Below are 13757 nucleotides of genomic sequence, written 5' to 3' on the forward strand. Positions count from 1 at the left end.
AGGCTGGAAACCATGCCAAAGCCATGCTCCAGTCATAAGAGCTTCTGGCCTCTTAAGATGCCTCTGTCATTTAAACAGCATACAGTGGTCCCCCGGGTTACGAAAGTAATTCGTTCCGCCGCCGCTTTCGTAACCCGGAAACTTTCGCTAGCCGAAATGCCCATAGGCGCTAATAGCGAAAGCCGCTTTTTGGTGCGAAATCGCGCCGAAAAGCACCAAAAGTTTTTTCGTAACCCGAAAAAACTTTCGTAACGCGGAACAGTTTTTTTAAGTAAATTTATTTCGTAACCCGGAAATTTCGTATCCTGGCGCATTCGTATCCCGGGGTACCACTGTACTTCCAAAGTGTCTGTTCAGGACCTGGGCTAATAATATGACCGATCTCCTCCGGCAGGCCATTCCATAGTCTGGGAGCGGCAGAAGCAAAGGTCCTCTGGGTGATTGCTGTCAACCTGGTCTTTATAGGTCGCAATAGTTTCCTCCCAGAGGACCTGAGTGCACAGGATGGATTGTACAGAAGGAGCTGATCCCGTAAATAGGTTGGGCCCAAGTCATGTAGGGCTTTAAAGGCCATAACCAACACCTTATACTGCACCCGGAAACCAATAGGCAGCCATTGAAGTGATTTTAAGACAGGTGTAATGTGGTCACTTCTAGATTTTCCCATGATCAACCTGACTGCCATATTCTGCATTAACTGAAGTTTCTGGACTAAGCACAAGGGTAGCCCCATGTAGAGCATGTTTCGGAAGTTGAGTCATAAGGTAACCAGAGCAAGTACCACACAGTTTCCAGGTTCCTCAGCTGCAGGAAAGAAGGCTGTGGAAAGAATCCAACCTTTTTCTTAAATGGAAAGGCCTTTATCATCGAAAGGCACTTGCTCTTTATAAGTACCCTGCAGATTGAACCAGGTACCCTGCATAGTTTAGTAAGCTACCCCAGGACCAGCACTCTGATATTGCCACCTGGCATTTTCTGAAGTCGCTGGGGTCTACCCTGGTTGAGTGAGCCAGCATTTTAAATTTTACCTAAGTCATGTTTGGAAAGTTGTAGCAACCTATGCAGCTATCAAGTAAGCCTGCAAGCAAGTAGGTGTGGTCCATATTCTCTGTTCCTTCATATTAATTACTTTCTTCTACCCCAAACCACTGTAGTTGGATGAGTGGAGAAACAGCAGTGATGTTGGGGGTTCTATCTTTTCCCTTATGAAGCCATATTAAGCAAGGCTTTGGCACAGACAAGTTATATTTTATTTGTCAGCTTCTTACCACTTTTGTCTTTCCCCTCTCCATTTTCTGCCATCTGTGCCCAGAGCTTTGGACAGTTACTTTGGACTATGACACCCCAAATTCCTGTAGCTGTGGATTCTAGAAGGTGTAGTAAAAAAGGTAAAATTTCCAAGTTCTGTCTATCCATTTCTCTCTGTCTGAACCTCTTCTAGGAGCTTCTATAGTCTTTTCAACCAGCGAGGCAACTTTAGCTGTAAGGTTACAAGCTATTTTTGACCCTTTCCAGATCTAATATTCTTTTTCTACTGTGCAAGCAAAATGACTTGTTGAGTGTGATTCTTAGTAGGAAAAGTGCCAAAGGAGAAAGGCAGTGAAATAGCGATGACAGTTATGTTGGAATTATTAATAATTTTCTGAATTAGGAAGATAATCAGAAAAAGCATGCTGGCAAGTATAAAATATTCATTTATGTTATTCAGAATCTGTAGAAGTTCTTATAATCAAGGAGAAAGACACAAGCTCTTGGCAGGGGCTAGAAGACAGAAGTGAATGAGGTTTGCATATGAAACAATGTTACAATTGTTCATCTATTATGTGTTTTTCAGAAGTGCAAAGATTGGGACTGCAAACTTGATTAAAAATTATGAATTGCTACTCTACTGAAACATTTTATAAGAAATAAAGAATTAAGATTTATTTGGAATTAACATAGGCAAAGTGACGATTCATCATCATGACTGCAAATAATAATAATAATCAGATGATCAGAAACTCAAGGCAATCTGCTTGCCTTTTCAGTGATGCTTTTCATTTCCATTTCCTTATTAGCAGTGGGTGAAGATGGATGGTAGATAAGATTTGGTGGAAAATTTAGTGCTTGAATGCCTTGTTTTGTTAACCAGACTTGCTAAAGCTGTTATGCTTTAACACAATATCATCATACCAAAGCACAAAACTATTCTCTTTGAGGCTTTCAAAACTTTTTTTTAAAAAATGCCTGTCATTGCAGTGCAAAGTGAAGTGATAAAATTTGTTCCATCTTTTTGTTGTCATGAAGATGCCTTAACAACAGAAACCTGGTAGTTCAATGAAAATGGGTGAACTGTAACTTGCAGAGGAATCCTGAGATCCTGGGATATAGGGCTGGATATAAATATATTTATAAATAAAATAAAGAAATATGAGAGCCAGCATGGTGTAATGGTTTGAATGTAGGACTATGACTTTGGAGACCAGGGTTTGATTCCCAGCTTGTCTATGGGCCTTATCACACGCGAAACAGGAGCTCCAATTTGAAGCAAGGGGGAGCAGAGTCACTTCGGATCCAAGGCAATTCACGTGATGTATTATCATACCTGAGGAACGAAATTGTGGTCTCTACTTGGGCAAAGCAGAGCAATTGCACATTGTATTACAACACCAGAGGGATTCAACGATTCGAACTGGCACCATTGCACATGCTCAGTGGGGCTCTGGACACTGTCATCCTTCCTTGCCCCCTCCTTAGCTGTCATCCTTCATTGGGGTGAAGGAAGAGGCAGGGGATGATGGGACAGGTGGCAAGGTGGCAGAGGGGGTGAGATTGGGGTGCAGGCAGGGGATGATGGGACAGGTGGCAGGGGGTCACTGAGGGTGAGATTGGGGTGGAGGAGCAGGCAGGGGATGATGGGCCAAGTGGCAGGGGGTCATTGGGGGCGGGATCGGGGTGAAGGAGCAGGCAGGGGATGATGGGCCAGGTCGCAGGGGGTCACTGGGGGTGAGATCGGGGTGATCTTCCACACCAGATCAGTTCGAAGTAAATATCTATCTTCAAATGTTATTGAAGAAGGCTTCCAAAATATGCTTGGCCATTTCGACAAGTCTTACTTTACTTGCTCATTTTGCTTTTGAACCTTTACGATCTGACAGTAATTCTTACAGTAATTAATTATATGTAGGTTTTTAAAATAGCACGTTACACTTTTTGTTTGCTTTTCCTTGTTTACTGCTACCTTACAGATATTTTAATTTTTTAATGTTATGGCCAACATTTTAAATAATAAGTACAATTTGATAAATTCTAATCTACCATTTCAAAAGTATGCTGTTGTAGAGTGGTTCCATAATAGTCTGATCAATAAGTAGTGGAGGTGAAATCAATGAAATAAGTAGGCTTGAATCCAAGTGCTTTCACTTAACTGTGTGGTGGATTAGGGTGTAAATCAATAATCTTAAACTATATTGTAATTATACTTCATTATTCTGTTATGATTGTTATTCATTGTCCTGATCTAGCAAGAATATAGTTTTCCAAGAGAATCTATTGAGACAATATGCTCAAGGGTATTCTGAAGAGTTTTCCATCTTGGACTTTTCAGCTGTCTAGTTTTTGCTTGAATGTATGTATGTTTATGTATGTATATTTATATATAAGTATATGCGTGTGTGTGTTTGTGTATACACACACACACACACACACATTTGAACTGTAAATTGTAGCTTTCTAAAGTAAACATACCTAAGATCAAATTTCCACATTATTATGACAATTTTGTATTTTTCTCCCAAAGATTTATTTTAGAACAACATGCCTATTATAAAAGTGCCGGTGGTACACAAATTTGGTATTGTGTCCCGCGATGAACATAAAAAACTTCAGCAGAAATTGTTGGCTAGATATCTGAAGGAGAGTTTCCTTAAGAGTGAGAAAAAGAAGCACAAGTAAGTTTAAGTAGAAATATGAAAGAGTTATTGTTATATCTTGCACGTAGACAGCACATGGAAAAAGGTTTTCAGTGTTACTACCATGTTCTCGAGTTTACTCATACCTTACTACAGTAGATCACCAGAAGTGAATGTTTTGTGAGAGCATAGAAAAATGTTTTAGCCAGTTGTCCAAGTCCCATCAAATACAGTATGGGACTGGCAAAAAAACCAATTCTAAATCAAAACAAAACAAAAACTTGTAAAGGGGGAAAAAGTCCTACCTGGCCCTGAGGTGAGGAGCCATGAGAACACATGGAAGGGGCAGCTAGGGCTTTAAACACTGTCTCTGCCCTTTTCACATGATACTAGCATGGCTAGTTTAAATACTTTTGGTGTTCCTTAGTCGTTTTTCCAGATGACTATTAATCTTACCATGGCACCTTCCCTATGATAAAACAATATAATTAATACATGAAAAATAGCAAAACATCAGTCATGGCTTTCACAGAAACAACATAAGCACAGAAGACAAAACAATCAACTAAAACCAATTAGGGTTATTATGTTGGAAGCCTTGACAAATAAAATAGCAGTAATCATATTTGGTAGTAGATGAGCTTCTCTGGAGAGAGCATTGCAGATGTAAATGTCTTCTCCTCATCCTAGTCTTGCCTAAGGTGGGAAGAATTAGAGTACCAATTTCTATTATTATTATTATTATTATTATTATTAACCTTTATTTATAAAGCGCTGCAAATTTACACAGCAATAATAAATGTCTGGATTAAAAAGACGGTGGTAGAAAATGCACCTTAAAATACCTGGTTTCCATGCATTGTTACCTCTCCATCAGTCTTCCCATTGCTTATTGATTTCTCCCCACTCTAACAGCCTTTTGAACACCAGAAAACTAATTCTGTGCTTACTTTGTAGTTCATTTGGTCCTGCAGACCTTAGTTTTATTCCTCTATCCTATGCCATGTGCATGTGCTTCTTATGCTGTAGCCACTCACTTATCCATTCTATTTTGTTTCTCTTTCCCATTTGCAAAGTCTTGAAAGAGATTTGGGATGGATTACATTTTAGTGGGCATTTTAGTTTCCAGATCTGCAAAACATTTAAAGCTAGGTTGTGCATATTCAAGAAGCAGTAGAAATATCTATAACAGGAACTTCTTGTTGATGATGCCATGGAGTTAGGGCAACAGATAAATGCCCCTTTTGCTTTACAGATGATCATATACCTCTCTTCCAAAGACTTAAATATAAAGTGTTTTGAAACTGTCAACATTGTACTAAAATTGAGACCTTTAGTCACAAAATTTTGAAAATTAAAAGTATTAAAACAACATTTTACACTATGGATTAATTAATATAAAGCTTTAACTTTTCATTATTATCATTAGTATTTAGAATGTTGATCTCATGTACACATGACCTGTCTTTTAAACTGAAATTCTTTATTGAATATTTTTTTTTTAAGAAACCCATTTGAACTTACAGAAGAATTCATTGAGGATTTCAATGACTCACTGAAAACAGAAAGAAACGAGAAATTCATAGAACTGGCTAAAAAAATGCTTGCCAGATGCAAGGTTTGTATTCATAAGTTTTTAAAGTGACATTCATAAAGACCATCTGTTGATCTTAAATTATTGTCAACATTTCTGATCCCAAGATCATCATTACTTACTTTAAAAAGTGATGTTAAAGTGCAGAATATTTTTGTAGTGCTTTTAAATATATGTTTGACAAGAATATTATTCTAATATGAATGCCATACTGTTCTGCATTGTGAGTACTTCTTGGCCTGGGATAGACTGTCCGAAAAGAGCGGTCTGCTGATGGCCTTTTTTCCTCCGGAGGGAAGCCGCAGCCGCCAAACCACGCGGCTTCCCTCTGGAGGAAAAAGAAGCTAAGAAAAGCAGGTTCTTTTTAAGGTGCAGGGGTAGTGTAACACTGGCGCACTCGTTACGTAAGGTCTGTGCAGCAGTGTGCGGATGCCAGGCGGCACTTACATAACAATGGCAGTGCCCATATACACAGAGCACCACCGTTGTTACGCCACTCGTACATTCTAAGGTTAGGGACCGTGCGGTTGTCATGCGGTCCCTAACCCTAGAATTGGCGCTGGTACACCGCTTTATGGCGGTATGTACCATGCCCTTATTAAAGAAGGTAATATGTTGGAATAGTTTGTATTATAGAGATAGTTTAAAAGCAGTTACACTACCCTTCAATAAACAAATGCAGTAAACACAATGAGAAATGTTCTATAATAATAATAATAATAATAATAATAATAAATATTTATTTATATCCCGCCTCTTCCGCTTTGAGGACCGAGGCGGGTAACAGCAAAGTTAATACAATTTACAACAATAAAAACATGCCCCACAAGACACTGACCCAACCCTCCCTCCCAACTATAAAATTAAACAGTAAAAGTTGGTTAAAAAGTACATAGCAATACATCAAAATTAAAAAACAAACCACAACTAAGAAAAATAATAAAAGGAGGGGGATTCAATTGGTTCTGGGCATTATCAATCGGTGAAGGCCTGCCGGAAAAGAAAGTTTTTTGTCGCCTTTTTAAAAGCCTCGAGTGAGGGTAACTGGCGAATCTCTTCTGGCAGGTCATTCCAAGTTTTTGGAGCGGTGACAGAGAAGGACCTCTGGGAGGTCACCACCAGTCTGGTCTTTCTAGATTGTAAGAGGTTTTTCCCAGAGGATCAGAGTGCGCGGAAAGGATTGTATGGGAGGAGGCGTTCCTTCAAGTAGACTGGACCCAGGCCATGTAGAGCTTTATAGGTGATAACCAACACCTTGTACTGTGCCCGGAAGCTAATAGGCAGCCAATGTAGTGATTTTAAAATAGGTATAATATGGTTGAACTTGGATTTTCTGGCGACCAGTCTGGCTGCCATGTTTTGTATCAATTGGAGTTTCCAGATATGGCACAAAGGTTGCCTCATGTAGAGCGCATTGCAGAAATCAAGATGAGAGGTTACTAGAGCATGTATGACCGTTTCTAGGTCCCGCTGCTCCAGGTAGGGGTGCAACTGGCGTATCAGCCGAAGCTGATAACAGACACTCCTGGCTGTCGCATCAGTCTGAGAAGACAGTTGAAGCGACGAATCCAGGAGCACCTCCAAGCTGCGGACACAGTCTTTCAGGGAAAGTGGGACCCCATCTAGAACTGGCGAACTTATCTCCATACCCGGATTGGGGTTACCTGTCACGAGTACCTCCGTTTTATTTGGATTCAGCTTAAGTCTATTTTCCCTCATCCAATCCATTACCAACTTCAGGCAGTCATTCAGTGGGGAGATGCCTTCCTTGGTCACTGAAACAGTCTGAGACATAGAGAAATAAAATTGGGTGTCATCAGCATACTGATAACACCCCGTCCCATGTCTCCAGATGATCTCACCCAACGGCTTCATGTAAATGTTAAACAGCATGGGGGACAGAATGGCACCCTGAGGGACGCCAGATGTCAGCTCTCTCATAGAGGAGCAGCTGTTCCCCAGCATCGCCATCTGCAATCTGCCCGAATCTAAGAGCCTTATTGCATGAGAAAAGAAAGCTGAAATGGAATGGGAGAATAGTGGCTTTTTCCATGCCTCTCCATACGTTCCCAAGGGAGATGGTCATAAAAGCATGCCTTCTGCCAAATGGATTTTCCCAGAGTGACAAAAGACATGCTTTTATGGCGGTCTCCCTCAGAAAGAAAATGAAAGTGCTTTGACAGCATGCAGAGAAGCATGGAGAAATTCACTACTCTCATTCTGTTTCAGCTTTCTTTCCTCATGCAATAAAGATAAGTTTTGTGTCTATGTATCAAAATATAATCTAAACTTAACAGATATCTGTCTCAGTGGATGTTCTAGAACTGTTCTTCTAGTAGTATTTGACAACATGTAGCCAGCATAATATAATGGTTTGATCATTGGACTATGACTCTAGAGACCAGGGTTTGAATCCTTGTTCAGTCATGAAAACCTACCGGGTGAACTTTGGCAAGTCACACTTTCTCAGCTTCAGAGAAAGGCAAGGGCAAACTTCATCCGAACAATTCTGCCAAGAAGACCTGATGACAGGTTCGCCTTAGAGTTGCCAAAAAACAGAAATTATTTGAAGGCACACAACAACAACAAACTAAAGCAAATCTCTCTTCTATCAAAATACAGTTTTAAGGAAAGACTGTACATGTAATTTATTCTGAGAAAGGCACAGAAATGCTAAGAGTCCCCAAGTGATTGGCAGTATATATGAGTTGTTTTCAGAAGCAGTGAGGTGTATTGAACTGTAACAGATGATATTTTAGATTCAAGAATGTTTGCGGGAGCTGTCCTGTTGAAAAAGCTTGAATATTTTTGTAATACTAAATGTGCTAATTAGGGAATAAGTGCCACATCATTGGACTTACTTCTAAGTAAGCATGCAAAGGATTGCACTGTACTTCACTTAGCAGTACAGTGCAGTACAGTGCTGAGCAAAAGAGACAGGATATCATGGGCCGGTCTCCAGGTCAGCGTGGGGATGGGTGGGTGTTTACATATATGTCTCCACACCAACCTGGGACCTGGTGCCAGCACATGCTTCTTACCTTACTATGCCATCGCTGGTACTGAGAATCCCCTCATCACTATGTCTGATGCAGAAACGGGGTGCCTGGCTACAGCCACATAGACAGGTGCCCCATTTCCACGTCAGATGTGGTGATGGGGGGCTTCTCAGTGCCAGCAACATCATACCAAGATAAGTAATGTTGGAGCTGTATAAACAGCTAGGTGGTCCAGGAAACTCTGTGGCAAACTAGGGATCAAATTGATATGGGGTAAAGGCTGTTTACCCCAGGACTGGGCCAGATCCACTGGATCCATGTCTGGTCTGGCCGGATCAGATGTGTTCCTGGTGACTTGTTTCTCCTAACTGGTGTGAGTACAGCTTCCACTTCACATTCTGATTTTGGAGATTTATCTTTGCATTATTCTTGTTCAGATGAGTTTGTTATCATTTCATCTCTTTCATATATTTTTTCTGTGTATTGTTTCCATTTTCTTTTTATTTCTAACTGGTCATGTAATATGTTCCCCTGCTGGTCTTAGCGCGTTTCCACTCTTGGTTTAAATTTCACTTTGAGTTCTTGGATCTTGTGGAAGATGTCTCTTGTTCTTCTGTTTTTGTTGTCATCTTCTATTTCTCTGCATTGGTAGTTACAGTAGTTATAGTAGTAATAGTAGTTCTTCTTGTTCTTGTGCACAAGTTGTTGAACAGTTGAACAGTCAGGGTTCTGACTCGATTTCTGTCACCTTTTCCTTTTGCTTCTTGTTTGTCCTTAACTGAAGAGTTTCAGCTTTCATGCATTGAGTTTTTTTTTCTTTTTGCTATGTAGAGCATGTACTTTTTACCTATTCTTCCTTGACAATGTCCCTGGCTTCAGTCCAGTATTCATCTGCTTCCTGGTCAATTCAGCTTAATAGCGCAAATCTATTTTTCACATTATCTTTAAATTCTACGGGATATTCTTCAGGTTGTATTTCAACATGATGGCTGATTTATTCTAACTTTTGCTATTAGTAGTTCACGGTCTGTGCCACAATCTGTTTTTTGTGGAGGAAATAGTACTTCTCTAACTTTTGCTTCCAAGTATGTAGTCTATTTGATTTTTGTATTGGCCAGTAGGTGACGTTCATGTATACAGTCAATTCATGGGTTAGAACTTTTTCTTCAGCTGTCCTTAGACTCTAGAACAAGCTTCCAGAAGAGCTTTGAAAGCTGAAATATGCTGTCTAAATTTAAAACAGCATTAAATACCAATCTCTTCCAGCAGGCCTATCCAGATATTTTTAAATTGTGAATTTTAAATGATGAATTTTAAAATGTGGATCATTTTAATATGTATGTGCTTTATTTGTTCTTTTAAATTGATGTGTGCTTTTAACTGACATTGTGTATTTGTTAACCTGTTGTTGTTCCCATACATGATCCACTGGGAGGTAATAATAACTTGAATAATTCATTTGCGATGAACAAATTGTTGGCCTTGCAAAATTCCATCAGTCGGTTTTCTGCGTCATTTCTTGATTCTAAGCCAAATTCTCCTGTTATAATTATGTTCCTTTTCCTGTTTTTGCATTCCAATCATCTATTATTAAAAAGAAGTCCTGATCTGATGTGTGATGAATTTTCTCCTAGACACCAGCATAAATTTTTTCAGTTTCATCATCATCTGTCTCTATAGTTGGAGCATATACATTTGTCCCTCCATATTCGCTAGGGTTAGGGGCGCAAGACCCTGTGAATATGAAAAACCCCCACAAATAACAAAACCACAATGTTTTTGCCTGAGAGGACAACTCTCTAGGAATCTCTTGGTACTCCAGTGCAACTCTGTGGTCAGCGTCCGACAGACACTGACCATAGAACTGCACTGGAGGAGCTACAAATGCCTAGTCTCTCTAGGAATCTTTAGGTATTTCAGTGCAACTTTTAATTAAAGTTGACCATAGAATTGCACTGGAGGACCTAGATATTCCTAGAGAGAACATATTAATCAAGTCCGTGAATAATCAAATCCGCAAATATCAAATCCACAAATACGGAGGGATGAGTGTACTTGGAATATGGTTATATTGCTGTGTTTCCCTGAAGTTTTATTTACATGTTTAGGTCAAATTTTGCATCATAGCCTTTAACTGCTCTTGCTACTTTTTTTTCCTCACAATAAATACTACTCATTTCTTATTTTCATTTCCAGAGCAAAATACTTACCATATATACTCGTCTATAAGTCGAGAAATTATGCCAAAATCTTGGGTTGACTTATATACAGGTCAATATGGTAATGTCGATGATGGCAGCTCATTCAGTGACAACCCCCCCACACACCTTCCTCCCCACTTCTGTGCCTGGGAATGGGCTCTGGAAGCAAAGAGAGTGTAGGGCGATTTTTATTTCTATGGGAGCAACAGCTGACCCAGTCACAAACACACACACACACCTTCCTCCCCACTTTCCCCAAGGACATAGCCGGGGGGGGGTTGGGGGGTCGGAACCCCCCCATCAGGACCTGGGGGTGTTCAAGCTCCTTCCCCCCCCTCCATTAAAACCACGGCGAGGGAACAGAGGAAAGACAAAACAAAAGTTCCCCTTTTCCCTCTGCTCCGTGGCTTTAATGGAGGGGGGAGGGAGGAGGAAGGAGCTTGAACGCCAGTTGCAAGCTCAGAGAGAGAGGGGGAGAGAGAGAGAGAGAGAGGGAGTCCCTGTGACTCCTTTCTCTTTCGTTTCCTTCAGAGTCCGGCTTCCACTCCTCCACCTCCTCCTCCTCCTCCTCCTCCTCCCCCTTCCTCCCTTGTGCTTTTGCAGAAGAAGGAAGAAGAAGGGAAGGAAGGGAAAAAAGGAAGGAAGAATAAGAGGGAGGGAGAACTGAAGAAAAGAAGGAAAAGAAAGGGAGGAAGAGGAAGGGGAGAAAGGAAGAAAGAAAAAAGGAAGGAAGGAAGCTTCTAAAAGGAAATATAAAAGAAAGAAAAGGTGACTTCTAACTTTTAGCTGTTATATCCATGTACAATATAGTATAATAATAATAATAATATCCCTTACCCAAAATGCTGAGGATTAGATGTATTTTGGATTTTGGAGTTTTTCAGATTTTGGTATATTTATATACAGTATGTCTAAATCACGGCCGCCTCGCTGCGGGGCAGGCCGTTTTGCCGAAGAATCGGCAAAGAACTACAAGCCCCAGAATGCTTTGGGGCTTGCCCAGCTCCCTATTGGTGCGCGGGGCGGAAGGGGCGGCCCTTCCACCCCGTGACGCTCTGGGAGCCGGATTTTGTGGTGCGGGACTTCCGGTCCTCCAGGGCAGCTCATTGGTTGGGCTGCCCTGGAGGAGGAGCCCCGCACTGCACGTTGGAGGGGGCGGGGCCTAGGCCTTTATTAGGCCGTGTTGTTGGCCCTGTCCCCTCAGTCAGTGCTTGGCTTCGCACGGAGCGGAGCCAAGAAGGAAGGGAGGAAGACTGGAGTAGCTTCCTCCTGAGTCTTTCCTCCCTTCCTTGGAGCCGGCCGGGGCCGGGGTAAGTGGGGCGGTGTGGTGGGGGGCGGTTGGTCTTCCCCCCATCCCCGTTCCACTGGAGGCATTCGCCCCGGTCCGCGGCTCCGTCGCCAACGGACCCAGTTGGGGGTCCACGTGGCCAGCTGAGGCCTGGCCTTTGGGCGCGGCGGCCATCTTGTCTTCCCCTCGGGGGAATTTTGGCGCGCCCTCTGTTTTGTTTGGCGGGAAAATCCGCCATTTTGTTTTGGCGGGAATAGCCGCCATTTTGTTTTGGCGGGAATAGCCGCCATTTTGTTTTGGTTGGAAAGCCCACAAGTTAGAATTTCCTAGGCACTATTCACTGGGCTTTATTTGCCAGGTCTTGCTTTGATTACTGAGACTTTGCTTGCGAGCTTCGTTCTTTTGTTTGGACTTCAGGACATTGCACTTTGTTTTGGTGCCCTCTGTTCAATATTTAAATTATGCCTCCTAAGAAGTCCAGGACTGGCAGGGGCCAGAGGTCAGGAGCTGTGGAGCGGCTCAGATTGTCAGTCCCTCCAAATGTTGGGACAGGTCCCAGAGACATCTCTCCCAGCTCTAGCAGTGGGTCTGGGGAGAGGCATCGGCCTCCTTCTAGACAACCTGGGGACACATTGACGCAGCCAGATGGGGCTACTGGTTTGTCTGGTGAATCTTTGGCTATACTGTCGAGATCCATCGCTGAGCTCATTCAAAAAGCTACTACCGCTAGCCAGCTTGCCAGCTCTTCGGCATCTGCGACACCTGAGCCTCAGTTATCCGGACGTCATGTTCCCAGATCGTCGGTTCGTGCATCGACATCTTCGGGTGGTCAAGGCTCCAGTTCATCGGTTCCTTCATCGCGACATCGTGTCCGGCAGGTTTCCAGTTCGTCCAGCTCATCGAGCTCGAGTTCGTCCTCCACATCATCAGCTGAGCGTCGGAAGGAGAGGAAACGAAAACGCAAGGCCAAGAGGAGACGTTGCAGAGCGCGTCGAGAGGGAGTTCTTCAGCCTGCCGTGGAAGGTGGAGATCCTCATGGGGTGCCTTTTGGGAGGGACGGTTTTTGGGTTGAGCATGCTTTGGTTCCTGGTTTGCCCAAGTGGGCCATCAAAAAGAGGGCCTGGCGCCCAGGCCTCCAGGGTGTGTGGGTGGATACACGTGCAGCGGATTTTCCTGTTTGCTCTCCTGGAGAGCGTCCACCTGGTGCACACTTATCGAAGAAAGTGCGCAAGAATATCCTGAAGGGTTGCTATGTAGACGTTTTTACCCTTCTTCAACCTAAAGGAAAAGATGCTGTGGCTGTCACTTCTACAAAGTCAAGTAAGCACGAGCCAAAGGCGGTTCCTGCTGAGCCCACCTTTTCCAATTGGTTAGAGGGCTTTGTTATCTTTAAGGCTGTGGTTTCCATGGCCTTCCCTGAACGTGCTTGGCATTTGGACAGCCATTTTTTGAATGTTCTGCGTGCAAGGACATTCGCAGGTGATGCTGCTGCTATTGCCTACGATGCGGCCTTTCGTCAACATGCATCGCAGAATTCACGGGAGCGATGGGACTTGCTCCATAACGAAATTTGGCTGCTAGAGGTGGGCACCCTTGCTAGGTTCAAGGGCCTACAGAAAGGACAGGTTAAGAAGGACGCAAAATTATCTTGTTGGGACTATAATGCTGGATGTTGTTCTCGCACAAATTGTAAATTTGAACATTGTTGTAGCAGTTGTAGAGGGTCTCATCCTAGGTCATCGTGTTCCCGCCCTGCTCCAGCCGCTCAGCCCTTTCGAGCTGGGC

At 42.6% G+C, this 13757-nt stretch overlaps 1 protein-coding gene across 1 annotated transcript in view; it reads left to right on the forward strand.

Annotated features, from left to right (window-relative positions):
- Positions 1–13757, forward strand: part of TMEM232 (transmembrane protein 232) — a 212964-nt gene that overhangs the window by 4419 nt on the left and 194788 nt on the right. Inside the window, 2 exon segments of the mRNA XM_089512422.1 lie at positions 3779–3929; positions 5397–5508. Of these exon segments, the coding sequence (XP_089368548.1) occupies positions 3796–3929; positions 5397–5508 (246 nt within the window). The 5' untranslated portion in view covers positions 3779–3795.

Source organism: Sceloporus occidentalis, unplaced genomic scaffold, assembly GCF_023333645.1.
Source record: "Sceloporus occidentalis isolate IW3139 unplaced genomic scaffold, rSceOcc1.0.p SCAF_1, whole genome shotgun sequence".
NCBI lineage: Eukaryota > Metazoa > Chordata > Lepidosauria > Squamata > Phrynosomatidae > Sceloporus > Sceloporus occidentalis.